We start from the raw sequence: 27,379 nt of genomic DNA, 5'->3' as shown, positions 1-27,379 counted from the left end.
AGTCAAAGTAACAATTCTAGGAAAATAAAGCAAAGGTGTTGTAAAGTAAGTTTTTTTCTATTTTCAAACCACATGGCTTAGGTATAAGTCAGGATAGAGGAATTTTAATTTGCAAATATTGCTTATTAACCTTATTTGATTTTCATTGTAATTAAATAGGGGAGTTAACACATTTAGTTGACAATACATATGTGATTGTTTCCTGGCAATTTTGTGTTATATATGTCGTGAAATTGTAGAGAGTAAAATGATCTAAAACCCAGTCCTAATTTCACTTTATGTAGCTGTATGATACTAAACTCTCATGGCTCAGATAAGGTTGAATAAATTTATTCCTAATCATTTCTGTGTATATGTGGATATACACACTTTATGCATTATTAAATGGCATGGAAAGACTTGATGGGTGAATTAGTAGTGATATGCCAGTCTGTTATCTGACAAAGACCACCAGGAGCTGAAGTTCCGATGAAAAAAGCAAAAGGGATTTTTATTCAAACTCGAGCTTGGGCTCTCCAGATACACCAACCAATGCAGTGGTCACGAGGAAGAGCCCTTTGCCCCCCACCCCCCCACCCCAGAACAAAGCTTTTATCCCCTAAGAAGGGTGCCCTTCCCACCATTATATTGATTGGTTGTTTTTGTAACCAAGCACCTGCTATCGGCCCCCGATTGGTTTAGCTTTTGCACCATAGGAAAGGGCTGTCATCAGGGAAATTTCAGCCATCTAAGGTAACCTTTAACCTGGTTGGTCTGGCCTGTGGCACCTATCTCAAGCATGTTCAAGTTGAGTGGAGGTCTCTTTCTCAGAGCAGAGTGATCTTGCTTGGTTATCTACAAATTCCAGACACAGAGGTACTCAGCACCAATTGCCTGTTGCTAGGGGAGGATCAGATTAACATAGTTACAGTTTCTTCATGGATGGGACAATGAGTTATAGAAATTTAACTTTTAAGAAAAAGGAAACTTAGGCCTACTTTACTTAAAGCTTTAACTGAAGCCTGTCATGGCGTCGCTTTGGTCCTTCAGTAGCAATGAGACAAAAAATAAGCTTGTTATTAATATTAAAGTTTGAATCTACAATAAATATAATTTCATTATATCATAATAATCAGCAAAAAGTAAAAGAAATCCTAGTTACATGTTATTATTAATTTTTTTTGGCAATACTGGGGTTGAAATCCAGGGGCATTCTAACTTTGAGCTATGCCCCAGTCCTATTTTTTATTTTTTATTTTGAAACAGGGTCTCACTGAGTTGCAAAGGCCCTCACTAAGTAGCTGAGGCTGTTCACGAACCCAGATCCTCCTGTCTCAGCCTCCCAGATACTGAGATAACAAGCGTGTGCCACTACTCCTGGCTGTTACATGTTATTTTTTAAGGAGGACGAAAACAAGGCATATGACAAAATATTTCACATTATTCTCATAGGAAAGCATTTCGTAGTTTTAATTCTGTGAAATTAAAATAATGTATACTTCTCATTCTGAAAGTTATCAAAGGGAGGACACAGGGTTTTTCCTGTTTAACATGCTATTGATGAATTTGGAAAGAATATTTAAACAATTATAATTAAGTTCAAAGATGATTTAAAAAAAGAGATGGCTGATAAGTAGAATATTCCATACTGAACTTCATAGGGCATTGTAAATTGCCAAACAAGAGTCCAAGAAATCTAATTATTTTATGATTCATATACTGTGTTATTTGGAAGATGTACCTTAATTGCTGTATTGTAAAAATGGCCTAATAATATAGTCAACAGTATAATTATCAAAAGCTGTAGTACATCTTATAATATATGGATAATTAGTAGTCTAAAACTAGAGTATTCTGCTTTATACCATGCTATTAGGAAGAGTGTATCCTCTCTTTACAAAGTTTAGAGTTACCTGATTTAGCGAGATGATAAAAGTTGGAATAACTTTTACTTTCAGCTATGTGTAGAAAAAGGTAGCAGGAATACTTGGGGTATAATAAGATCTGTGTTTCAGTTTGACAGACCTCCACTTAGCCATGGGAATTAATTTAATAAAGGACAAATAAGTATACATTTTAAGACCCTTGATTTAATGTAGGAAAACACATTCCAGTGGAATCAGGTTGAAGTATAATGGATTTCTGAAATCGCTGACTTTTTGTCAATGAAGTGTGGCATTAAAACATTTAGATGTGGCACAGAAGATTAATGTATTCAGCAGGAATTTAAATAATGCAACATTGTTTTACTTATATTTTACTTTTATTTTTTCACAAAGGTAAGCCAAATGACATTCTTTATAGCTTGCTTCTGATTTAAAACATATGCCAAAAGTAAAATAATGTTTCTTGTTATCCATTTTACTAATAATGAAGTCTAGAAATAAATCTATGTTATATTGAAAACTTTACATCATAACTCACACTTCAAAAAACATATCCAAACCCAGCATGGTGGTACACACCTGTTATTCCAGTACTTGGTAGGCTGAGACTAAAGGATCATAGGTTCAAAGACAGCATTAGCAATTTAGCAAGAACTTGTTTCAAAAAAAAAAAATTTGGTCAGGGGTATAGATCTGAGGAAGAATGTGTCCTGTGTTCAATTTCTAGTGCTACACACACACACACACACACACACACACACACACACACACTTTTGATTTACCTTCCCAGTGGTTTAAAGCCGAATTCCCACATTTGTAAATTAATATTTATATAAAGGAGTTTTGAATGTGCCTTGACAAATCCCAAGAAGGGCTTATAAGTAATTCAGGTAACCAGGGACTGCTATCTGTTTGTTTCGTTTGCATACAGTGGGGTTGGATCTTGGAGAAAATTGGATTGATCTGGAGAATCAAGAAGCAGATGCACTTGTTATTTCCTGTTTTTCTTATTCTTTTTGTGTTTCTTTCACCTTCATTTATTTTCTAATGGATTAAATATCATTATTACCAAGTTATTGATCAATATTTTATACCAACTCTAAGTTAGACCTTGATACTAAAATTTCTACCTTACATTTAGTCAGTTCTGACTCTCATTTGTTAAAGGAAAAAAATTATTTGAGCCTCACTTCCAGTTTAACCAATAGTAATATTTAATTGAATTTTAATTTGAGATAGAAAATTTGAATTTTAAGAAAGAATTCAGATATCTTGACAATTCAGAGCTACAATAATATACCTAGAGAGTATATTATTTAGGTGTTATTTTCAGTAACAATTATCAGTGTATAATGTGAACAGTATTCTGTATAAAGTAAAATGGTCTCCTGTCAGGAAAAGCTTATTTCTTATTTTATATATATCCAGAATATTTGGTCATCCTGTGTAACCCTACCGAACAACTCAGGAGCCTAAGGGGAAAAAAGCTATTCCCTTAATTCTAAACATACTTGTTTCCTTCATTTCATTAAATCTCTGAAGTCTTATCATTCTTATGGTATTATTTGATTAAATTAGCTAGATACTTCACTGATTTTTCTTTCCAGTCTCTAATAGTGTCACTCAGAGATAATGAAAAAGTCTGAATATATTAGATTTGCATCATTTTGATCTATTTTGAAAGCTCTTCAAAAGTTAGTCTAACATCATAATTATAAGATAGAATTTAATGATTGCATTTTTATAGATTTGTTATATTGGCATTCTCTTTAAAATTTGAAAATCCTATATACTATTTATTACATCAAAAAATCATTTAGTAAAGAAGGCACAAGGTATAGCATATGAATAAGTGTGATTACATAATTCAGATAATTGTACTTCATTTTCTTGAACTTAACAGATGACAAACCGATGAGTCAATATGATCATAGTGCCTAACACTTAAAAGTCAATATTTAAGAATTATTTTCATTTTTGTGAAAATGTTATATAAATATAACCATTCATCCTACAACATTTGGTTTTAAATTTAATATGATCAAAGTAGCTGCTTTCATTTTCTTAAGCTCTAGTGACACAACATAATGAAGTGGCTGTAAGTTCCTCATGAGCACTGCATCTAAATGCACTTAAAATCTAAATGTATTGACCCAGAGTCAGAGTGGTTTGACACTTCTCAGGCATTCAAAAGCATTTCCTTTCATATGAGTGTTCAATACTGAGTCAGTGATTTTGTATAATGTCAAGAAAGGGAAACATATACTCAAATGTCTATATTCCCATTTTTATACCAGTTAGGTTTCCTAATTGCCTCTGTGGGCATAACTAGTGACCAAGGACCATCATCTGCATTATCTTCTTGAGGTCCAACACATCTGTGTGAGTTAATATGAAGAGTTTATTGTACCTTTTTTGTTGTTTATCAGTGTATAAATGCAATTGACAGTAAGGACTCATTTTGGAATTCCTTCTGGTTTTATAGGAATACTACCTATAACAGATTATATAATGATAAACCAGCAAAACATTCACATTTGATATATGAATGCAGATCTTAGTTACTGTAGAAAATGCAGCTTCTCCACTGGTAATTTAATATGGTTTGGCATGTCACCAGAAACAGCTAGAAGATATTCCTATCCTCTTTCTATACCATTGCAATATGAGACTATAACAGAGGCAATATCAACTTTTTTCAAATAATACTGGCTTACAGGAGAAAGCAATTATCTCTTTGCCTTTGGATTGATATGAACTATCATGTTGATACTTTAGCAAGACTTTACATCCTCCTAAGAAGTGTTGTATATTTTGGAAAGGAGACACAAGAAGAATACAGAAAAGGAATAAGAAGGAAAATTAGATATCTTTTTTTTATTTCTCACATATTTCGGTTTATTAACATAGTGTTCACCTTTTGCCCAATATCATTTAGCAAAGAGATTATTTACATCCATAAAATTACCTAGAGAACTCATGTTTTAGTATTTAAAAATGTCGAATTTTTTATTAAAATAATCCCAAGGTCTGTTACATAGATTTTATTCCTAAAAGAAGGTTATGAGGAGTTAGAACTCCCATTTTAAAAAAGGACTGATTTATAAGGCCACCGTCATCTGTGAAATAGGTCCTAGTATTTGGCACACGTTTTGATAATCTTTAATGGCAATATCCAGTCCGCTCTCCATAATACTGTGTCACAAAGTGGAATTCTACCACCTCTTGTCACCATATTTGAATATCTGGAGTCATTTCTGCCTCACTCTTTACATTTCTGTCATTAAAAAGAAATGAAATGACTCTCTTCCTTGTGCTTCTCGCTGCCTTAGTAATTATTCAAAATTCTGCTAACTGCTTTTCCTAACAGACAGCATTCCTGTCTAACGGCTTTTCAAGGCTCAGCACCAGACAGCTGCTCACAGGGCTTCCTGACCACTTTCCTTCACATGGCTCCAAGAGAATGCCCCCAGTTCTACAAGCACCTCACGTGTGCTCTGAATGCATTAGCTCAGGAAACAAAGTCAATAAAAGTATGTTCACACCGAGTTTGTGATCTTCTATTCCAATGCAAGCCTCTTCCTCCTGGGTCCATTGTTCCAGAGACTAACAGATACATCCACTTATCTCCACCTCTGGAGTTCAGTAACCCTCCTCTCAGAATTCCTGTATTTTTCACGTCTGTCCATGCGATTTTGTCATTTTATTTTATTTATTTATATTTTTTGTGGGTCTGGGGATGGAATCCAGGAGCATTCAACCTCCTAGCTACACCCCCTGCCCTATCTTCCTTCCTTCCTTCCTTCCTTTCTTTCTTTCTTTCTTTCTTTCTTTCTTTCTTTCTTTCTTTCTTTCTTTCTTTCTTTCTTCCTCTGTTGCCTGTGCCATTGAAATCATAACCAAGAAATCACTGCCAATTTCAATGTTGTGAGGTTTAATGACCCAGATTTTCTCCTAAAAGTTTATAGTCTTAAGATTTATATTTAGGTCTATTATCTATTTTGAGTTAATATTTGTATATGGGATTAGGTAAGGGTCCAATTTTATTCTTTTCCATGTAATTATTATTTTTAACAATATTTAGTTAAAAGATTAATATTTCCACCACCAAATGTTCATGGAAACCTTGTCAAAAATAACTTGACAATATAGGCAAGAATTTAACTCTAGGCTTTTATTTAACTCCAATGGTTTATATATCTGCCTTTAGAATAGTACTACACTGTTTCAATTATTGTAGCTTTATATGGTTTGAAATCAGAAAATATATATCTTCTAGCTTTGTTCTTTTTCAAGATCGTTTTGGGTACCTAGAGTCCATATTCCATATTAGGATAGATTTTTTTCTGAAAAATAAATATATAAATATATGAGAGTTTTACCTAAAAAATAGAAAAAAATATTCTCTGGTAAGAAAGAAAGCAAAAAGAAATATTGAAATGTTATCTTTAAGTCATCAAAAGCTTGGTATCAGACAAATGAAACTGTTAGGGGAGATTATCATTTTTAATTTTAGATAAATTGCCATAATACTAGATGTCAACTACTAAGCCAAGCATGGGAGGGAGGGATAGGGAGAGAATGGGGTGGGGATTGGGTGAGGGCTGACTGGGAAAAGTGTGCATGTATGTCTACAAAAGTATGTATCCTACTATGATGTATGAATACAGTGCACCAATAAAAAAAAAAGAAAGAAAGAAAGAAAGAAAGAAAGAAAGAAAGAAAGAAAGAAAGAAAGAAAGATAGATAGATATCTTTTTAGGTTTATAAAATAAAATGTTTGGTGTTTTTATTGTTTGGTGTACAGTATTGTGATTTAACTTTTTTAATACATCAGAGTAAGACTATATTCCAAACCCAAGTACAAATTATTATTGAATTAATCATAGTACTATACATTATCAATCATAAAGTTAAAACTAATATGGGAATCCATACAAAGAATAAAAATTTACATATCATATGTCATTATAAATATTGTGTTTTGAAGCTGGGAGCACTTTGCTGCTCTAAATATTTCATTAAAGCCAGGTGTGGTGGCACACACCTGCAGTCGCAGTACTTGAGAGGCTGAGACAGGAGAATAACAGGTTCCAGGACAGCATATGCATCTTAAGGAGGCCCTCAGCAATTGAGCAAGACACTTTTTCAAAATAAAAAATAAAATAGGAATGAGAATGTAAATAAGAGATAGAATGCCCCTGGGTTCAATTCCCCGTACCAAAAAAAAAAAAAAAAAAAAAAAAAAAAGCCCAATGCTATCAGTTCTTCATGTTTATCTTAGACATTCTTGTGAATATTTCATTGTATCCCATAAAATGTTTATATAAATATAGTGCAATGTCCTTCAAATAATTGAGTTTACAGAAATATTTGTCATTTTTGTGTCTTCAGATTCCAGCAGTGTGAAAAGCACATTTTAATGATATTAGATTAGTTTATCTCTAAAAATAATCCCCATTAAATGATGAAAATATTTTCTAGTAATTCAGTATTTGTTTTACCCATGTGTATTTATTTATTTTTTATGTTAAATGTCTTTAACTGTTTTCTCTTCATAATATTTACTTAAAATTATTTAAATCCCCACGAGGAATATAATAAAAAGCTCCAATAATAAAGACAAAATATTTTTGAAAATTAAGAAGTCTTACTATGGCTGGGCATGGTGGGTGGTTCATGCCTGTAATATTAGTACTTCGGAGGTTGAGTCAGGAGGATTGTAGGTTTGAAGCTAACCTTAGCAACTTAGCAAAACTTAGAATAACAATAAATGAGAGCTGGTATTGTAGCTCAGAGGTAGAATGCTTCAGGATTCAATCCTCACACACACACACACACACACACACACACACACACACACACACACACACAGTTCTACTTAAACAAATTGCAATTAAAAAAAAACACATCAGTTTGCTTCATATAAACCTTAACTTTTTTCCCCATACATTTCACACAAAAATTTGGGACATTATATGGAATATATTAATGAAGTTTAAAAATTTAATGAAAATATAAATAGTACAAGTATAAATAACAAAGTAAATAATATGCAGTAAGTTTCAAACTTGCAATTATTTTTATTTCTAATATTGTATTAGATTTATCTAAGAAACACTTCCCATTAGTGCATTTAAGAAAATTTATATTCATAACTTCTCATAATACATCTTTATTGTTTCTCTAAATTTGAAATAGACATTATTGTGATAGCATATTGATTTCTTAATAAATATAGCTAATTGATTTATTAAGCTTTATACACATGAAATTGGTAGCTTAATGTAAAATTGTTCCTTTAGAATATTTCAACCTTGATTAAAAATGATTAAAATTAGTAAAAAGCAGATTGTTTTTAATTATTTCTATGAATGAAGAAAAATAACCTAAAACTCAAAGAGCATAAAGTGGAAGAATGGTCTTTGTCTTTAATTACACAATTGATACTACTCATTGCCCACTGATGTTATTTTTATATATTCTTTTAAAATTCAGCATCATTTATTTAAAATATTTTAAATGAAAAGTAAGAAACATTTACCATAAAAGGAACCCTATAATAATACTTCAACTAGATTATTTTTATTCTTGACTAATTTTTCCTAATTTGGCAAAAAAAAAATCTCAGAATTAGAGATGATCCCACCCACCTGAGACTCCCTACAAATGTTAGTACATAAATATGATACAATGGGGGGCTATAATTTAATGCTGTATTTTCTTTTTTGCAGACAAAACATGGATGCATACACCTGAAGCATTATCAAAACATTACATTCCTTATAATGCAAAGGTAAAAAATTCCTCTGATTTTGCTTAATGTTATTTTGTTATAGTATTACTAATACTTATGGTTGATCCTAGAAAGATGTCTTATTAATTGATATTTTCTGGTAAGTGATTCCTGAAAATAAATTACCTAAATAAATTAGTAAAGTAATATATAGAATAGGAAGTTATTTTTCTGTCCAAATAATTAATCCCTTTTTTAGGTATGTCCCTTTAAATTTCTATTTCACTCATATTTTTTGTACATGTATTTTCTTCAAGTGATTCGGGCTATTTTTTAAAATTACTTGTGATTACATTGTCTATAGGAAAACAAACTACTAACAACTTATTTTTCCTTAAAAACATTTTAATGAAAAAAACATTTTAATGTTGTGGTACCATGTCTAAAAATAAAAACTAATATGAAGATGAGAAAACTGAACTGCAATTTTAATAAATGTAATTGTCATCCACAAATATCAACAAAAAAGAAAAAAGTGCATATTTTTGTTCAGGTTGCGGTGTCTTAATAGAGAAGTAGAAGCTTTAATCTATACTCTGTGTCTTTAAAATTTTAATTTTTGTTGGAAAAATTATACACATGAATGAATACAGTTTATAAAATTAACTTAAAAATTGTGCTATTTTGTAATTCGTGTGCATTAAGCCGGAAATCGTTTTCAGAGAAATTTGAGTTAAAATTTGAAAGAACAAGTGATTTAGAGTTGGGACTGGAAACACAGTGAGTCAAAAGCTGTTGAACCCTGGAGACAGCACAGAAGAAATAGAAACATAACATTTTTATAAGAGAAGTTAAGGTTTTATGGATTAGCTAACTATATACTCAGCTATACAAGGAATAGACTTGGGAATTATTTCAGAAGAAAAGTTTTAAGAACATTGAGCAGAAAATCAGTGGTGTTTAATAAGGAGCCTTCGTCAAGAGGGTCTATGTCTGAATCAGCTGGAAGAAACATTTAGAAGGCCATGTAGAACATCAACGTCTAGACTTGTTACTTAGCAGTGAGATTTGTAAGGTCTAGCACTTTCTTGCTAACTATACAGCAAAGAAAGTGATCTAAAATATGTTCTATGTAAGTTAATAATCTTGAAATCACTACGATATTTATGAATTTCCTTGTAAAGGTAACATGATAATTGATTGACAAGATTTATCATGATAAGTTTAGTTAACATAATTTGTTTATATTATCCATTTCTTCTACAGACATTTTTTCATATTAACTGTAGAGAAAACAATTTTACTCCAGCAAAGCTACTATTTTAAAGTGACTTATATATGAGTGGGAGGTATTTAAGAGGAAATAGAATAAAAAAGTAAAAGAAATTTTCAGAATGCATATGGTAAACATCAGTTCGTTCCATAAAATTGTGGTTTGCAGCCAAAGAATTTGAAATCCACTGACTTTAAATGGTAACCTCTCTTTAAATAGTACCAAAGATTTCGCCAGATTTAACTAATTTAAACAAAACACTAAAAATGGGGGGAACTGCTCATAAGAACAGTTAAATTTTTAATAGAAGAGATGATTAACATGCAAGTTTAACCACATGTGCTCATTGAATAGAACATCTTACAATGATTTCTGACATATGCATATTAACATGGCCAGAATAATGGAAAATTTTAGAACGAATAAAAAGGTTTTATTCTCTCATTTGTTTACACATACATTTATTTTATTCCAGTGGAGCTCCTATACTATATATTATTTAATATGTATATTAGTATATATAATGCAAAAAATTTAATATGCTTTTTTGTGCCTTGTAATTGTACATCATAACGAGATTCACAGTGATGGAAGCATACTTGAGCACAGCAGTTGGTGTGTGTCTTTCCAGATCCTACCCTGCGCCCATATAACATTATATCTAATCATATTTTTCCAGGCCATACCAATTGTTCTGGAGAGAAATAGAGCAGTATCTCAGGATATTAGAATTGGAGGGAGTGGGAAACAGGGTGCTATTTTACATAGTGTGGTCAGGGAAGATCTTGGAGAGCAGGAGCCCGCATGAGAAAATGAGGAAGCGAGATATGACTGCGTGGGAGTTGCAGACTGGAGTAATTAGGGAGGGGGCTTTCCCTACTGAGATGGTGCATCGTGCCAGGGACGCAGCGGCCATGCCCTCCGAACAAGTACAACAGGAGGATAAGGGGGTGTCTTTAAGCTATTATAGGGTCTTTTAGGTCACTGAAAACTTTGAAACTGGTGAATTTATAGAGTTTTGAAAGAGAGGGACAAGATTGACAAGGGTTTTTTTAACCACATTTTATAATTTTATTTTTTTTTCATTTCCTAATTCTTTATATTGATGCACTATACTTTCACATCATAAGATGGATAATGTTGACGATGGCATATATTCACACAGTACTTGGTGGCCCCAATGCCCATTTCCCCTTTTCCCTCCCTCCCAATACTGAATGTTCAGGTTAACAATGTTAAATTCACATGTATACACATATTCGAATGTAGCTTTTCCATTAATAAACCTCTCCTTCTTCCTCCTCTATCCTTCGTTCCTAGCTTTGGTGAGGTTTTCCCTCCATTATCTGGAGTCCCTCTGGTATCCCTAATACTCCCTAGCTTGAGCATATTAGAGAAAACATGTCCCTTCTCTTTCTGTGCTTGGATAATTTCACTTAATATAATATTCTTCAGGTTTTTCTGTCTTCTTGTGAATGACATGATTTTGTTCTTCTTTATAGCTGAGTAGAATTCCATTGTATGTATTTCCCCAATTTTGCAATCCATTCATCTGTTGATGGATACCTAGCCAAAATGAACCAAGCTAGGTCTCCATCAACAGATGAATGGAGAGAGATTTCAAACAGGAATTGTCTGTAAGAAGTTGAAAGCAGAAGCACTAAGTCCAGCTATCTTAGCTTGAAGTAGACTGGACCCGAAGGAGAAAAGCTGTGATAAACTGAAAAGAAAAGTCAGCAAGATCTAAAGGTAGATTCTTATTAGTTTGATTGCCACTATACAGAGAACATTAAAGTTGAGAATTTTATAAAGAATTCTCAACCTTCAAAGAGGTTGCTGTATTGTTTATTTCCTCCCACTGTTGTTGAGAGAGTATCTTTTCTATACTAGTGAAATACTGGCAAGCTTCAATTTTAATCTTTTGTGTGTGTGTGTGTGTGTGTGTGTGTGTGTGTGTGTGTGTGTGTAGTTCTGGGGATGAAACCCAGGGGCATTCTGCCTCCAAGCTAGACACCAGCCCTATTTTTTATTCTTTATTTTGAAACAGGGTCTCACTGAGTTGCAAGAGCCTCACTAGCTGAGGCTGTCCACAAACCATGATCCTCCTGTCTCAGCCTTTCAAATGCTGGGATGACAAGCATGTGCCACCTTTCCTGCCTCTTCAGTTTTAATCCTAATCATTTTATTGTTCTGCTATGGTAATAATCATATCCCAGATGAACAATGGTAAAATGTTTCATATAAAATATTTATTAAATATTTGATTCTAAAGTATATTACTACCTCCCAAGAAAGCTGGTCTTTTATGAAAAATCTAGCTGTATGATATCTAAGAATGGGTAAGGAATGTGATTCAGTGGTAGAGCACTTGCCTAGTGTAAGAAACCATAGGTTCAATCCCTATCCCGACAAAAGAAGATCGATAGCTATGAATGCAGCTCTACAGAGATGATGACATTATTTTGTACTGTGCAGCACTAAAGAGAGCTGGCATTCCTTGAATGTCTCCTTATTGTGTTCCACGTTCTAAAAGTGAGCAAATCAAAACAAAGAGGAACCTGGAACTTGACTAACAATGCATGACTTCCCTGGGAAGAGAAAACAGTCACGTGAAACGAAGGCTTTGGGCAACTGCATAGGTGATCTCACAAAATAAAATACGATTGCCAAAGAGAAGTTTAAAAAGGATGATATTACATGCTAGTGCTTTCCTGGAGGTGTTAGAGCTTCCTACATGGAAAATGGATTGTTGGCCACTAGGTTTGAAACTCTTATTTAGCTTCAAACACAAATTAAAAAAAAATAAACCAATGAAATGATAATGTACTACATATATAAAATTTCAGTCTGATATATCAAGACCTTATTAGCACTTTTGTCCTAAGAAGGTGCTATTTGTAGTTGACACTAGTTATTGTCCTGGAGAATACTTTACAATTTACTGGATTATCTGAAAAACACTGACCAAACAATTTGGAATGCAAGTCAGAAATTTTATCTTTTCTGTTTACATCAGAAACAGGGACATCAGTCAAGATACCTGCAGTGTCCACCTGAGAGTGTCAATGGGGAAAGAGTGACCTTTCCTGCGGGCATGACAAGAGACTCAATACTGCTAACCTGGTAGATTTATATATAAGGGAATGTTTTGACCATTAAAGAAAGCCATCATTGTGGCTATACTTTACTGTTGAGTTTTCAAAAACTGCATAATCCTGCAAGGTTTCTGTCCTAGTCTTAAAATCAAATATAGAAATACGGGGAACTCTATGCAAACCTTTTAAAACTATGTTAAGGAGTTTTTCAAGTGAGCAGTTAATGAAGAAAGAAAGTTACAACATTATGTAGCCTAATGAGTCATAGTAAAGAAAGATATTAATATAACTAAGTCATTTGGCAAATACTTTCTAAATTAATTTTGGCACATATATTATAAATTACCATTCGATTAAATCTTAACATTGTTGTATGACTTAATGAAGAAAATCCAGGCCTTTGAAATAAATGCTATCTACGATCATGTTCAGAAAGGGTGGGAGATTTAGGGAAAAAATTGAAATTGAACTCTGCAGAATCATTGTAAATTAGGCAAAAAGTGCATCTTGGTAACTAATGGGATGCATTAATGAAACATCTAAAGTAGATTAGAATTCCAAATTCATATGATTCAATAGAGTAGTTGTATAATATGAATAAAAATAAATATTTGCCAGTTTTGCTGATTCCTGACAACAGAGTAAATGTAAAATAAATAATAAATAAAGATTTCAGGTGCATTCCATATAATCGACTTCATGTATGCAAAGTGGATTTTTAGCTTAATATCAAACCATAGGAACCACTTCAGAAATTCAGCTTTGTATGCAGGCTTTTCTTAGATTTTAGAATTGGTCTTTAATAATGCTAATCTATATGATTTCATTCTAAATATTATATAATATATTCATTCTAAATATTTTAAAATGGAATAAGTATGTAAATTAAATTTTAACTGTCATTTACTCTCATTAAAAGTAATTAGCCTATTATGTATACTCATATTTCTTCATCTGTAGCCATTTCACGTGTTCTTTTATGTGCCAAAACAACACTGATATGTATTTAAAAGGAAAGTAGAAATATCTAAAATGTTATTTTTCCCTTGCCTTCTCTATAGTGGAAAGCTGTAAGTTATTTTTATGCCAAAAGTGCAAAAACAAGTAAAACATAGTAATAACTGAAAAAAATTGTTGAATCATGATCTTTTTAACTTGGCAGACTCATAAAAGACAAGAATAAATAAAGAAATATAAATGACAATGAACATTGACTATTACTTGACTTTTCATTCTTGAGATGAACTCAGAAAACTAATTTAATTTTTGAAAAACATTTGCTTCTTTTAAAGAGGATGCTTAGCCCCTACATCAAATGTTCTTACATAACTATAATAGTTATTGAACATAGTTTTGAAGGTTACAATGATAAATTATTATTTTGCATTTAAAAATGCTCTACAGAAGTGTTACAAAGCTCCTAGAAATTACAGAATAGAAACTAAAACTTCATATTATATATGTGCTTTGTATACACACACACACACACACACACACACACACACAGTGGGCTTCATTACTCTATTTATTTTTAAAAGACATTGCGTGTGTTACAGATTCAAAAACTTAATGTTGAAAGGGTTTCAGGATTCAGTGTCTTATTTCATCATTTTGTTGATAAATTGAGGCCAGAGGATTTAAGTGATATACTTAAGTTCATACAGGAAGATAGCAGCAAAATTAGGTGTAGAAATCAAGTCTTCTATGCAATATACATTTTTTCCCATTGCAAATGTATTTTAGTTTTAAAGAGATTAACCTACTTAGCTGGGACATGCATGAACCCAACGACAAAGGAGAGTATGTGTACATTCCTGCCCTTTGTGTCTATCACATATCGCCTGTGGGCTTTGTTTGTTAACCAGTACTCTGAGCGCTCTGGGCATCATTTGCAGCCAGCTAGGATTTTGAGAGGAGTGAGGTAAACGGACTAAAGGAGGTCTATCTAGTTGCCTCTTTAACACTGAGGCCACAATGCCTAGATTCCTATCACAAATTTTATTTTCTCTTTTCTGCTTTTCTTAATGATATTCCTGTTCACATAATTCCTGGATAACAATGTCTAAACATTATCTGTGTTTTTTTTTTTTTTTTTTTTTTTTTTGCGGGTCTGGGGGTGGAACCCAGGGGCATTCAACCTCCGAGCTCCACCCCCTGCCCTGTTTTTTATTTTTTATTTTGAAACCAGGTCTCACTGAGTTGCAGAGGGTCTCACTAGGTAGCTGAGGCTGTCCGCGAACCGCGATCCTCTGGTCTCAGCCCCCTGAATGCTGGGATTACAAGCGTGCGCCACCACACCCGGCTCTTATCTGTGTTCCTAAATACCTCTTTAAGACCATCTATTTATAAATGGAGACTTTTCTAAATGTTGGATATATTTATCTTTTTTTTACATGGATGTCATTGGCACTGTGTGAAATAAGAAACATGGTTAATATGTAAAGAATGCTTTTGAGAAAGAAAGGATATGCTTCGATATTTAAAGGGTCAAACAGTAACACTCTAAATCTTGAAATGTAAAATTCAGGAAACCAAGCAGAAAGAAAGAGAGGGGATTCTGTTTAAGGAAAAAAAAAAGAAGCTTGGAAAATGTCCACGATACTTAAGGATTCCATCAAGATACTTTCAGGAGTGATTTTGATGAGCAACTAAAGTCAGCATTAGTAAGAGATGAACACTTTTAAAGAAAGGAGAAATGAGATTGAACGGAAAGGAACTGTTAACGAGATAAAATGTCGTGGGAAACATCAGGGTTCTGGAAGTCATTTCTGTCTGAACTCAGGATTGGCATCGTTAATGGATTATATGGTTTCATTTAAAATACAGTCTGCCCTCCATATTTGCAGATTCTATACCTATAGATTTGGCTAAACGGATCAAAATATTTGGGGAAAAAATGTACTGAACATGTACAGACATTTTCTAATAATTATTCTTTGAACAAAACAGTATAAAATATTTGCAGACCACTTTACATTGTATTAAGGACTGTAAGTAATCTAGATATAATTTCAACTATACAGAATGAGCTTGGATTATATGCAAATACTACACCGTTTTGTATAAGTAATCTGAGAAACCCTGCATTTTGTTATCTGTGAGGGTCCTGAAACCAGTTCCCTGTGGGTACCAGAGGAAGAATGTATTGATTAGAAGGATGTGACTTGGGGGAAAGTTGCCTCTGGTTTCTCTCTTTGTCATTTTATTTGGGTGGTGTGACATAAGGTATGTGGCTAGCTCTCTCCAGAGATCTGAAGTCTCTTCCAAAGAGAACTGAAGTAAACTCACTTAAATACACTAATCTCAGATCCCATCTCACTGCGCTCTCACATTTGAAGAGACATTTTAGAGGAAATACTCTTTCGTTTCTTAGGAAAGAGACACATAAATACATATATTTTAAATCAAACTGGTTATTTTTATCTTTCATGTAATCTGATGAACTATGGAAAACTTCATCTCCAGAGCAGTTTTACATATTTTTACATTTAAAAATAATCTCCTGCTGTGTGCCTATTTCTTTGGTTTCTGAGAATGTGTTTATCATCTTGTATATATAGTTTTTGCTTTTTTCTAAACTTTTAAAATCATATTCCAAAAAGTAAAAGTCAACTCCAGTGTCAGTCTTTATTCCAATCAGGTAGAATCAGAAAACCTCCTGTGTTGAACACGGGATAACAAAGCAGTAAAAAGAAAAGTCACTGTGGAGTTAAAATCGGAAAACACTGACACATCCATTGTCTACATTGCTTGGTCTGCAATGTGTTGCATTTTCGAAGGATAACAACTTTGTGTCAGAAACATGATATGTGCTAATTATTAAAGTCCAAATAGTATGAAAAGCATCAAAATAATAAAATTGATATTATGCTCAAAATTCTGTCAGGCAGAAATAATCCAGTGGGAACTCTTGGTTAACAATATTTCAGGGATCTCTCTCTGCATAGATATAAAGTCCAAGAATGGACATACAGACATAAACAACAACTTTCAACATTATAAAAATAATCCTTACACCAGTAATCTAAGTATTTTATACCTATAATCTCATTTAATCATACACAAGCTCAATAAATCTAATATCTCCCATGGAGCAGCTAAACTATACATAGTCAGAGAAAGTTAGGTTAGGGATCAATAGGTAGGTATATGGGAAGAATTAAATTTCTAAAAAGGAAAATTATAGCATGCCTGCTATTTAAAATAAACAACATTCAATTTAATTGGAATTTAACTGAAGCAAAAGAAAACAATGTGAATCAAAAAAATTTCTAAATCTCTGATACGTATCTCTTTGTTGGAATAGGATATTAGCTCCTGAAAGAGGTCAGAGGAAGATCTTGAAAGTCATTGTGTGACGTCCTTATGATTTTTTCTTTTCTTTTCTTTTTTTTTTTTTTTTTTTTTTTTGGTGGTACTGGGGTTCCTGGAAGCCCTTTTACCTCCGGGCTACCCTCCCAGACCTACTTTTACATTTTTATTTGGAAACAGGATCTCCTAAGCCAGCGCGCGTGGCTGGCTTCGAACCTGCGTGATCCTCTTGTCTCTGCCTCCCAAGCACAGGGATTACAAGCGTGCGCCACCACGCCCGGCTGATTTTTTAACAGCACAAGGATGGTGTATATATGGCTATGAGCTGAATAGCCTCCTTACATTTCCACTCCCCTGCTTTTGTTGCTTATTTCATTAGTGCTTGGTATTTATAACAATTACATTTTGTCCTGAAATCATAATGCTGTTAGTACTTTAATCTTAATTTCATATTAAAATAAATTCAGATCATTGTCTGTCCATTCACCATTTCTGTTCATTCCTGAGGCCATTATTTAATTTTGGTATTATGTTTTTTCTTTGTTTGTTTGTTTGTTTGTTTTCTTAAGAACCAATAACTCCAACACTTTATGGGATGGTTCACTTTTTTAGTTTTTATTTTTTTAGGTACTGGGCACAGAACCCAGGGGCATTGTACTTCTGAGCTACACCTCCAGATCTATTTTTATTTAGTCTTTTATTTTTGAAACAGGGTCTCACTGAGTTGCGAAGGGCCTCTCTAAGTAGCTGAGATTGTTCTCAAACTATGATCCTCTGGTCTCTGCCTCCCAAATGCTGGGATTACAAGTGTATGCCACTATGCCTCGCAGACGGTTCACTTTTGATAATGTCTGCTGGTAATCTTTCTGCTTGGATCTTTCTTTTTCTCAGAACATTAGCTGCTTCTATGGAATTTTCCTCATTCTCTAGCAGAGAACACGTCCTAGTTCACCCCTTTATCTCCCTCCCCTAGAAGGTACCTTACTTCTTCTGTATGGGTACCTGATATTTTCTTCCTAAATTCTTTTAACATAATGAATACATTTCAGTGTTGATTGCCCCATTATATTCTGATTCCTGGTAATGCAAGGTAGCTTTTTAAATTGGTGTATTGTAGTAATACATCTTTATGGAATAGAATATGGTAGAGGCATATATGTACACATCACTCATTCAGCCTTTCCCCAGTTCCCACTCCATCCCCCCTTTCTCATGTTTGGCTTAGTGGTTGACTTTGACATGTTTGCTAATGTACATTCTGTACATGAAGGAGTTTCCCAACAGGGTACCTTTTTTAATGCAGATAATTTCCCTTTTCATTGTACAATAATCCCACTGCAGTCTCACTGCTCTCTTTGTAATTCTCTTTGGCTACTTCTTGGTTGCTTTTGCTGGTGGCTGTGCTTATTCCCCTAAGTATCGCTGTTGCTCTGGGGTCTACCCTTGGTTCTGTTCATTTTTTTTTTCTTATTACCCTTAGTGAATCTCACATCCATGACTTAATTCACCACTCATCTCTTAATGACTTTTCTGCAGATATTTTTCCTAACTATAGAGTTGTGTATTTGACCTGCAGACACACTGCTTCTTCAAGACCTTAGTATCACATATAAACACACCCTGATCAGGCTTGTGATATTCTTCTGTGACTTTATCCTCTTCCAGTTTTTTTCGTCATACCCAGAGATGCCACTGGGAGTGCTCGGTTTTGAGTGACAATACTTGACTAATTCTGTCTTAAACAAGAAAACGAGTGTGCTGGGTGACATAAAAGGAAGTCTCAAGGGGAGGATTGTTTCTAGGGCAGCTTGGTTTAGGGCTCATTATCAAGATAACCTCTTCACCTCAGGGTTCCTTAAGTTGCTTCAGCTCTTAGGCTGCAGTATGGCCCTGGGTGGTGTCGGATATTCGACCTACTTCTCTAAAAACTCAGACATCCTTTTCTGAGTAGAATCTCACTGGTCATAACTTGAAAAGGTGGATCATGCACCCTTCCCAGACCAATCTCTGTGTACTCACTGGCACAGGCCCTGTAATGCGGCACATTCCTAGACTGTGTGGACTGATGGTAGAGGAGAGGTAGGAAAAACCAGACTTTTTCTAAAGGAAAAACCAGACTTTTGCTGGAAGAAGGGAGAAATACTTTGTGGACAGAAATATCATACGTAAAACTCTCTACCACGAGTAGCATCTTTGTGCACTGTTCTTCTTACTCACAATCCACAATTAATCAAATATCAAGGCTTAGCTAGGTGTAGTGGCACACTCCCATAATCATAGCACTTGAGAGGCTGAGACAGGATTGCAGATTTGGAGCCAGCTCCAGCAACTTAGTCAGGACTTATTTCAAAATAAGAAATAAGACAGGGATGGGGTTATAACTTGGAGACTCAATGCCTCTGGGTTCAATCTCCAATACAAAAAAAAAAAAGCTTTTTGTTTTTCTGAACATCTTTTGGACTCATCAGCTTCTCTACAAAGCTGCTATTATGTAGCTGGTACAGACCTCTGCCTCTTGAAGTGTCTGATAAAACAATAGATTTCTTCTCCCGATCTCTCACAGACCGCTATTTTTTCAGAAATCTTACATAAATACATTCAAAAGGTATACCTTTTTGTCAAAAGGCTACGCAAATGTACAAATGCTTAGGATGTCGATATTTATCTTGCACGTAGCATGATGACATTTCACACACTGGCCCAAGTCCACTAGCTGCCATGGGCTGCTACAGACCACCCTCATCTCTCCCACAGGGGCCAGTGCAAAAGGCTGCACCTCAGATACATCTCTCCTTCTTCTCAGTTCTTATCCTGTTCTAAGACAAGAATATTCATTTTATGGTAAAAATCCAATCATTTTCCTTCCCACCCCCCAACCCCCAGCTAAAAATCCATTCATTTTCCCATGATTCATCCTTTGTCCTCAAGGTGGCCTTGGATTTGTTCTCTTCTATTTCCCCAGACTCCTCTTTTTTTTATATGTTCCTTATTTTTCCAGGGTTTGCTCTCTCTTGTCATCTTTTTCACTCTCGGTCTACTTGGGGCCTTGCACTGATCTCACTCACCCAAGACTTAAATCCCCACCAGCCTTGCATGTGCATAGGCTACACTGCACCCCTTGCAAAATCTCAACGTCCTACCAGTTAACTTAATTCTTTCCTCCTAGAAAACTACATATCACTCCCCCCAACTAAATCTCCAACTTAAGGAGTCTGGGTGTGTCCTGTGCTTAAACATCCTATCCTAATTTTTCTAACAGTGTACTATAAATTGCCAGTAATTATACTCTCACTAGACCACAGGGTTCTGGAAAGTTAGGCCAGATTTTGTTTTTCATTAAGCCTTTGTCCCTAACCTTGTGACTAATAACTTTCGGTGATTACCCTGGTAATATGGTTGGTTGCTGGATCTACCTGAAGAAATACCATGGAACTCACACCGTACCAGACTGTTCACACATTGCAGTTTTGTGCGTAGAACCCGTGCTGTAACTACATAGTCCCCTCTGAGCCTTCCCAGGTCACCAACATGCATTATCTAGCTTTACTGGTTCCAAAGTAATATAAGTTTCAGCAAAAGTCTCTAATGCCTTCGAACCAGAAAATGAAAGTCCTCGGCTCCATTCTCAAGACTGTTCAAGAGGAGAAGTGGGAAGAAAATTAGCCCTATATTTTTAAAGTACAATAAAAACTCACTTACCCAAATAAATACATCTGGTAGTTAAAGACTAACAGAACCAACAATTTTAGATCTGACAAGACTATGTGCTGGAATCAGAAGAGCATGGGCTTAAAGGTCTCAAAAAACTTTGAAAGCTGACTTTACAACTTAATGGCAAACCTAGTATTAAACTCAGTTTTCACATCTATAAAATCTGTGGAGGCTAGGCATAGTTGTGCACACCTGTAATACCAGGACTTGTGAGGCTGAAACAAGAGGATTGCAAGTTCAAAGTCAGCCTCAACAGCTTCCTGAGATGTGTTTCAAATTTTTAAAGTGGGGGTAGGGGCTGGGAATATAGCTTGAAAGTCGAATGCTCCTGTACAAAAAAAAAGAAAATTGTTCTTAGAGCATTTACATATGATCACATCTATACAATCTTTAGTACGCGTTTTTCTCTTTTCTCTCCTTCAATTATACCTAGATTTAACAAAGATTTTTAATATATGTTGTTGCTATGGAAAAACGTTTCCATAGTTTCAATCAACTAACTACAACTACAGATGGGTTTTTTTTTTTTAGAACACAGCACATCCATTATGAGAATTCCTGATTCTTTGCATATTTTAATAACGTGACCATCTCAAGATTCAATGTTATGACATAGTAGAACAAAATTGAATAGACTTGCACAATCTCCCTTTCTCCCTGCCTTGTCTGCCAGGCAGATTTTATCTATGACAGAAGAGCTTCCTGATGAGGATAGGCATGGCATCAATGGCTAATTACTTCCTAGGAGATTTAAATTCAGAGAAGCTTAAGTCAGCCCAACTCAAACTCTGCAGGTTCAGATAAGAAACAGTACCCTGGCCAGTAAAGCAGGCAAGGAAGAGGCTCGGCCTCCTGTTGGCTGACCTCTAGTTTTAATCCTACATAATTAAAGCTAGATTTCTAGCCTTCTCGGAGTTGTATTCATTTCCAAGGATAGCCACATCGCCTTCTTGGATACATGCCTGTTTTTATTGCTCATTAGAATGGTGTTGCTCCCAGTTCGCTCACACCAACGTTTGCAAAGATAATGGATAAAAACAAAGCAAGTCTTACAAGCAGCAAAGAAGCTATTTCCATTTGCAAGTATTCAGACAAAAAAAGCATACAATGGGAGCTACTGGGGGGAATGAGCAAGACTAAATGTGCTCAAGCAATATAGGAGAAGCATGTTCATAAACTTAATTATTAAGATGTGTCTAGAATTATTACCTTAAATGCTAAAACACTAAATTGAACAAGTATAAGAATAGTATTGTATAACAGGCCTGAAGATAACTTCCATGTTAAAGATATCAGAAATTCATAGCATATTGTTTTATATTTTGTAATATTTAACTTCTATCTTATTAGGAAACAGTTTTTTGCTTGGGTTGAGTAAAATGTCTTTATTTAATTACCAGTGTGAAAATTCACTTTGACTTAATACATTCATAATATTTTTTTAATTATATGGAGAAATCTACTAGAATTTCTATACTCAATATTAAAATGCTAAGTAAAGAGGACTAAAATGTGTACATTTTCTTAGTGGAAAAAGGTGTCTAGAAATAGTGAGAAAAATCTCAAATTATTTTAAGCAATGGAAAGAATTCTAGAAATAATTTTATGTTTTTGTGTGAGGGTGGCAATGGCAGGATAGAGGAGTAAGTCAGATATCATAATCTATGTGTTATCGCTCTTTTTTTGGAAAAGTAAATAAACTGGAGAAAGAGAAGCCAGGCATGGTGGAGCACACTTGCAATCCCAGCATTCGGGAGGCTGAGACTGGAGGATTGCAGTTTGCAGATAGCCCCAGCTACTTAGTGAAGGTATCTGTAACTTAGTAAGACCTGTTTCAAAATAAAGAATAAAAAATAGGGGGTATAGCTCAGAGATCGAACACCCATAAGTTCTACCTCCAGTACCACCAAAAAAAAAAAAAAAAAAAAAAAAAAATGAGATACTTGCACAACTTTAGCTGGGATTTTTCTAAGTTACTAGCAAATTATTTTTGTATCTTATTTCATAAATATTGTCCTTTATGCTTTCCAGTATATTAAAAAATCACAAAGAATGCAAACACACATACTATTATACAGGTGATATGAACAATATGAACAATAGGATATTGATTTAGTGAATAGGTGCAGTGCCTCTTTCAATGACCACTAATAGAAAATGGAAATACTTTTAAAGCCAGGTGTGGTGGTGCATATCTGTAATGCATATAGTACTTGGGAGACTGAGACAGGAGGATCACAGGTTCAAAGCCAGCCTCAGCAGCTTAGTGAGGCTTTCATCAACTTAGAGAGACCCTGCTTGCAACTTCCAAAGTAGAATAATATAGCTCAGAGGTAGAATGCCCCTAGGGTCAATCTCAATTCTCTCTCTCTCTCTCTCTCTCTCTCTCTCTCTCTCTCTCTCTCTCTCTCTCTCTCTCTCTCCCCAAATTAAAACAAAAAACAAATGATAACAAAAACCTAATAGTATATTATACATTTAAATAAACTTATTTTCTGTTTTACTTCCTAATGATATTTGTAATTGCATCTATGGTGAAGTTTTTTTTATTTGTTTACTTTTTGTTTTGATAGAAAGGATTGAACCCAGGGGCCTTCTAACACTGAACTATACCCACACCTTTTCTTTTTCTTTTTCTTTTTTCTTTTTGAGACAGTGTCTCACTAGTTTGCTGAGAGTCTCTATAAATTGCAGAGATTGGCTTTTAATCTGTGATCATCCTGTCTCAGTCACCCAAGTACTGGATTACACACATGCACCAACATACCCAGCTGTGTTTGACATTTTTAGGACATAAATAATCTTTAATCATCTTTTACCTTGCTTCTGAGAGACAAGTAAGTAATTCCAGAATAACTGATCAACAAGACATGAATGTTTACTTTTCCTCAGCATATGCTAGATGCCAGGATATAAATAGAAAAGCACTTAGAGTACCTGATCCCGAGCCTCCTGGAAGATACCCACTATAAAAATTATACAAAGTTGGATGATTGAAAACATGCAAGATCTGTTGGATCTCATACATATCTTTAATAAATGCCAAGAAAATATCTTTCAAAAGGAAGAAATACACAAAACATCAGAACCCCGAGAAGCTTCCAAACACCCATCTTTAAGGTTCTTTGTTGGTCACAAAAGAGTCATCTCCCGATTATGAACCAGCAACACATGTGCGACGATATTTGGTTTCAGAAGACCGTGCCTTTTATTATGGTCAACAAATAAAAGTTTCAAGTATCCCGGTGATGCAATACTACCTTATATATCTTGGCATCTTGGCATACACTGACCAACAGCCATGGGAAGGGTGGAGACAGATTTCTGAGTGGAGATAAAGAACCAGTAGAAATTATCTTAGTGAGAGAGGTGAAGGAACCATTATAATTAGAGATAATGGGGTGTATAACATCCCGGATATATCTAAACATGACCCATTTTACAAGGTCCAATAGTTCAGTGTGGCTGGAATTTAGTGTATATTTGTAAAATAATATAATACCTTAGTTTCATTTTGTGTGTGTGTGTGTCTGGGATGGAACCCAGGGGCATTTGACCTCTGAGCTACAGCCCCTGCCCTATTTTTTATTTTTTATTTTGAAACAGGGTCTCACTAAGTTGCAGAGGGCCTCACTAAGTAGCTGAGTCCTCTGGTCTCAGCCTCCCGAATGCTGGGATTACAAGCATGCACTATCATGCCAGGCTCCTTAGTTTCATTTCTAGGTGATGGAGCTATTGTTACACACTGGAACTTGAGATAGGGAATAATGAGATACTGAATCAGAGATATTTCTTAGTTGTAGGGATTGAACTTTAGATTCTGAGGAATATTTGAGTTGGAGCTATTCAAGAAATCATTAAGAGCCCAAAATGCAAGGCGCAGTATTTTGTGACCATGAAGTAAACACTAAACAACTAAAAGACTAATTTTAAGAGCGCCAACGATTTCTGTCAGTAATATATTATAAATAGAAAAACGAAGAATTTTTGCCTGTTTGATGTTTTGCACTTCTTTTAGAACAGCCTACTCTTTTCGACTTTCAATACCCTCAAAGAAAAGGATGTTTTCTCTATTAAAAAAGGCACTTGTGGAAGATCAGGTGTGATCTTGGCTTCCTGTGGAGAAAGAGCTTGCAGTGAGAATTTCATAATGGCTTCTTCCTGCCATATGGAATCAATGAGACATTCTCTTCTTTCTGTTCCAATTTATTCTTTACCCGAGACTTTTAATTGATGTCTGAAGTTACAATTTATTGAAGTTAAATTCATGTGTGTCTACACACACACACACACACACACACACACACATATATACATATATATACATATATGACACATGAATATATATACACAAATACATACAAACATACATATACACATAAAATGCACATATGCATAAGAACTCTAAATCTGGTATTTCTTATAGACCCAGGGACAATCAGTACCAGCTTTTAAATGTAACTGTCTTGTGTTGGTTAAAAAAGTCTTTAGCATAAGAAATCCTTTTAAAACATGAATAAAACACAAAATTAGATGTTTTTCTGAATGCTAAGTCATTTTCTTTCAAGTAATAAATAGCAAGCATCATCAATATTATATGTACCTCATCTTGTCTAGTGATAAAATGTCTAAAAAAGCATCAGAAAGCCATTTCCTATTAGCCATAAAATGTCTATGTCATTTAGAGTAGTAGTCTCACTAACTTTGCAAACTGCCTTGTCTGCCAAGTATCACTGTTATATTTGTGCCTTTACATTTCACCGAGATAGTCAGAAATAACGTTACACTATTTTATAAAAGAAAATACAGTCTCAAAGTGCATGAATTATGTCTGAAGTCACACCATGTAAAAGTTGAAGCCTGGCCCCCGCAGATAATACTTTTAGATTTTAACCTATTTGACATGTAATTCTTCTCTGTACCTTTTTTTTAGTGTCAGAAACCTAAGAGTAAAGGAAAATGAAGTAATTAACTTTTACATATTTTCAAGCATATATAAAGATACCCTTTTTATTATTATTTACACAGATTTAAAAAATATATATTGATGCAACCTTAATTTAGAAACCTATATTTTAGATCATAATATAGTTTATAATGATACCGATGTGACAAAATGCACACAGGATTTGGTGCATTTTCCCCTGGCTCCCTCCCCACTCCCCTTTCCCCATACAAGAGATTAAGATTGGCATTGGTATTCTTACATATGTATATAATGTCATTGGAAGCATTTCCCTCAAACTCTTAATCCAAGGAATTAATGCCTAGGAAGTTGCATCTTGGCTGCAGTTCTTGAGAAGCACTGTGAAAGATAAAGATATTTTCTTTGTACTCTAGAACACAAAGCACATAGCAAATAAAATGCACAAAGTCTGTATTAATCAATAGTGTCTACCTCATTCCCTAGAAACCTTTATAGGAAGCTAATAATAAGCAGCAACCTTGAGGAGTGTTAGTTTAATTCTCTCTATTCCTATTTCCCAGCTGTGCAGTGTTAATAAGTATCAAGGTTATACAAATGTGATGATTTAGGAGAATAAATAGATTTGAGGAACAGAACAATTAATTGTACTTGTCACACCTAGATAAATAAATCATTGAGGGAAAAAAGCCTCATAAAAAGTTGATTTTGCTAAAATAAGGAGTAACTTTTCCATGGAAGAGAAATGCCTCTCTTAAGCTATTCTTTGATATGTATACATAGACTAGACATCTCCATCAAGGTTTTCTGATGTCTCTTTATGGTTAACAAGTTTTCATAGAATCAAACTTCCACAGCAGTTTGTCTTCATAATCCCCTTGTATCTCTTCCCTTTACCCTTCCCACGTCCTCAGTAGAAACCTTTGTCTTTCCCAGCTTCTCTGTTTCTGAATTCATATCCTCAAGCTTTCTATGTTCTATTAAGTTGAGCACTGTCATATTGGCTGATCAATGGTCTGTGCTGACTCATCAGTTATAATTCTACTTTATCAGAAATAATAATTCTACTAGCACTTTTGTCTACTTGTAATTTGTTAGGCACGTATTCTCTGTTTATTCTCATGGAAATCATATAAGTGCTGTAGTTAGAACAATGGTATATATATATATATATTGGTTGCTACTATGACCACCCCATTTATAAATAAGAAAAATGAGGCTTAGAGAAATTAACATCTTTTCAGAAATTGCAGAGGTAAATTACCACTATCATGCTCAAACTCAGATAATATGATATTAGAGCATGGTTTCTAGTTACCTTAGCAAGCCACCAGTTATGAAAACTCTAAGCCCTTTTGTTTTTATGTAAGCAGAAAATATCTTCTGTTGAAGATATTTCTGTACGTGTCAGGTAAAAAAGAAATTTGGTCAAGGGAGCAAAGTAATCACTGACCCTTGGTCTTT

At 34.4% G+C, this 27,379-nt stretch overlaps 1 protein-coding gene across 5 annotated transcripts in view; it reads left to right on the top strand.

Moving 5' to 3' along the window:
- The window catches only part of GULP1 (GULP PTB domain containing engulfment adaptor 1), a gene marked incomplete at both ends in the record, with an annotated part of 101,950 nt that overhangs the window by 57 nt on the left and 74,514 nt on the right, over window positions 1-27,379 (top strand). For all 5 annotated transcript variants that reach the window (XM_080689114.1, XM_080689113.1, XM_080689112.1 and 2 more), the window contains one exon: window positions 8,600-8,661. In XM_080689114.1, coding sequence (XP_080545240.1) covers window positions 8,600-8,661 — 62 coding nt within the window. The remainder of the gene's footprint in view (window positions 1-8,599; window positions 8,662-27,379) is intronic.

The sequence above is a fragment of the Muscardinus avellanarius genome (genome assembly GCF_963383645.1).
Source record: "Muscardinus avellanarius genome assembly, chromosome: 2".
In the NCBI taxonomy this organism is placed as follows: Eukaryota; Metazoa; Chordata; class Mammalia; order Rodentia; family Gliridae; genus Muscardinus; species Muscardinus avellanarius.
Note: the sequence above shows the minus strand (reverse complement) of the source record. Positions and strands in the feature narration are given on the sequence as shown.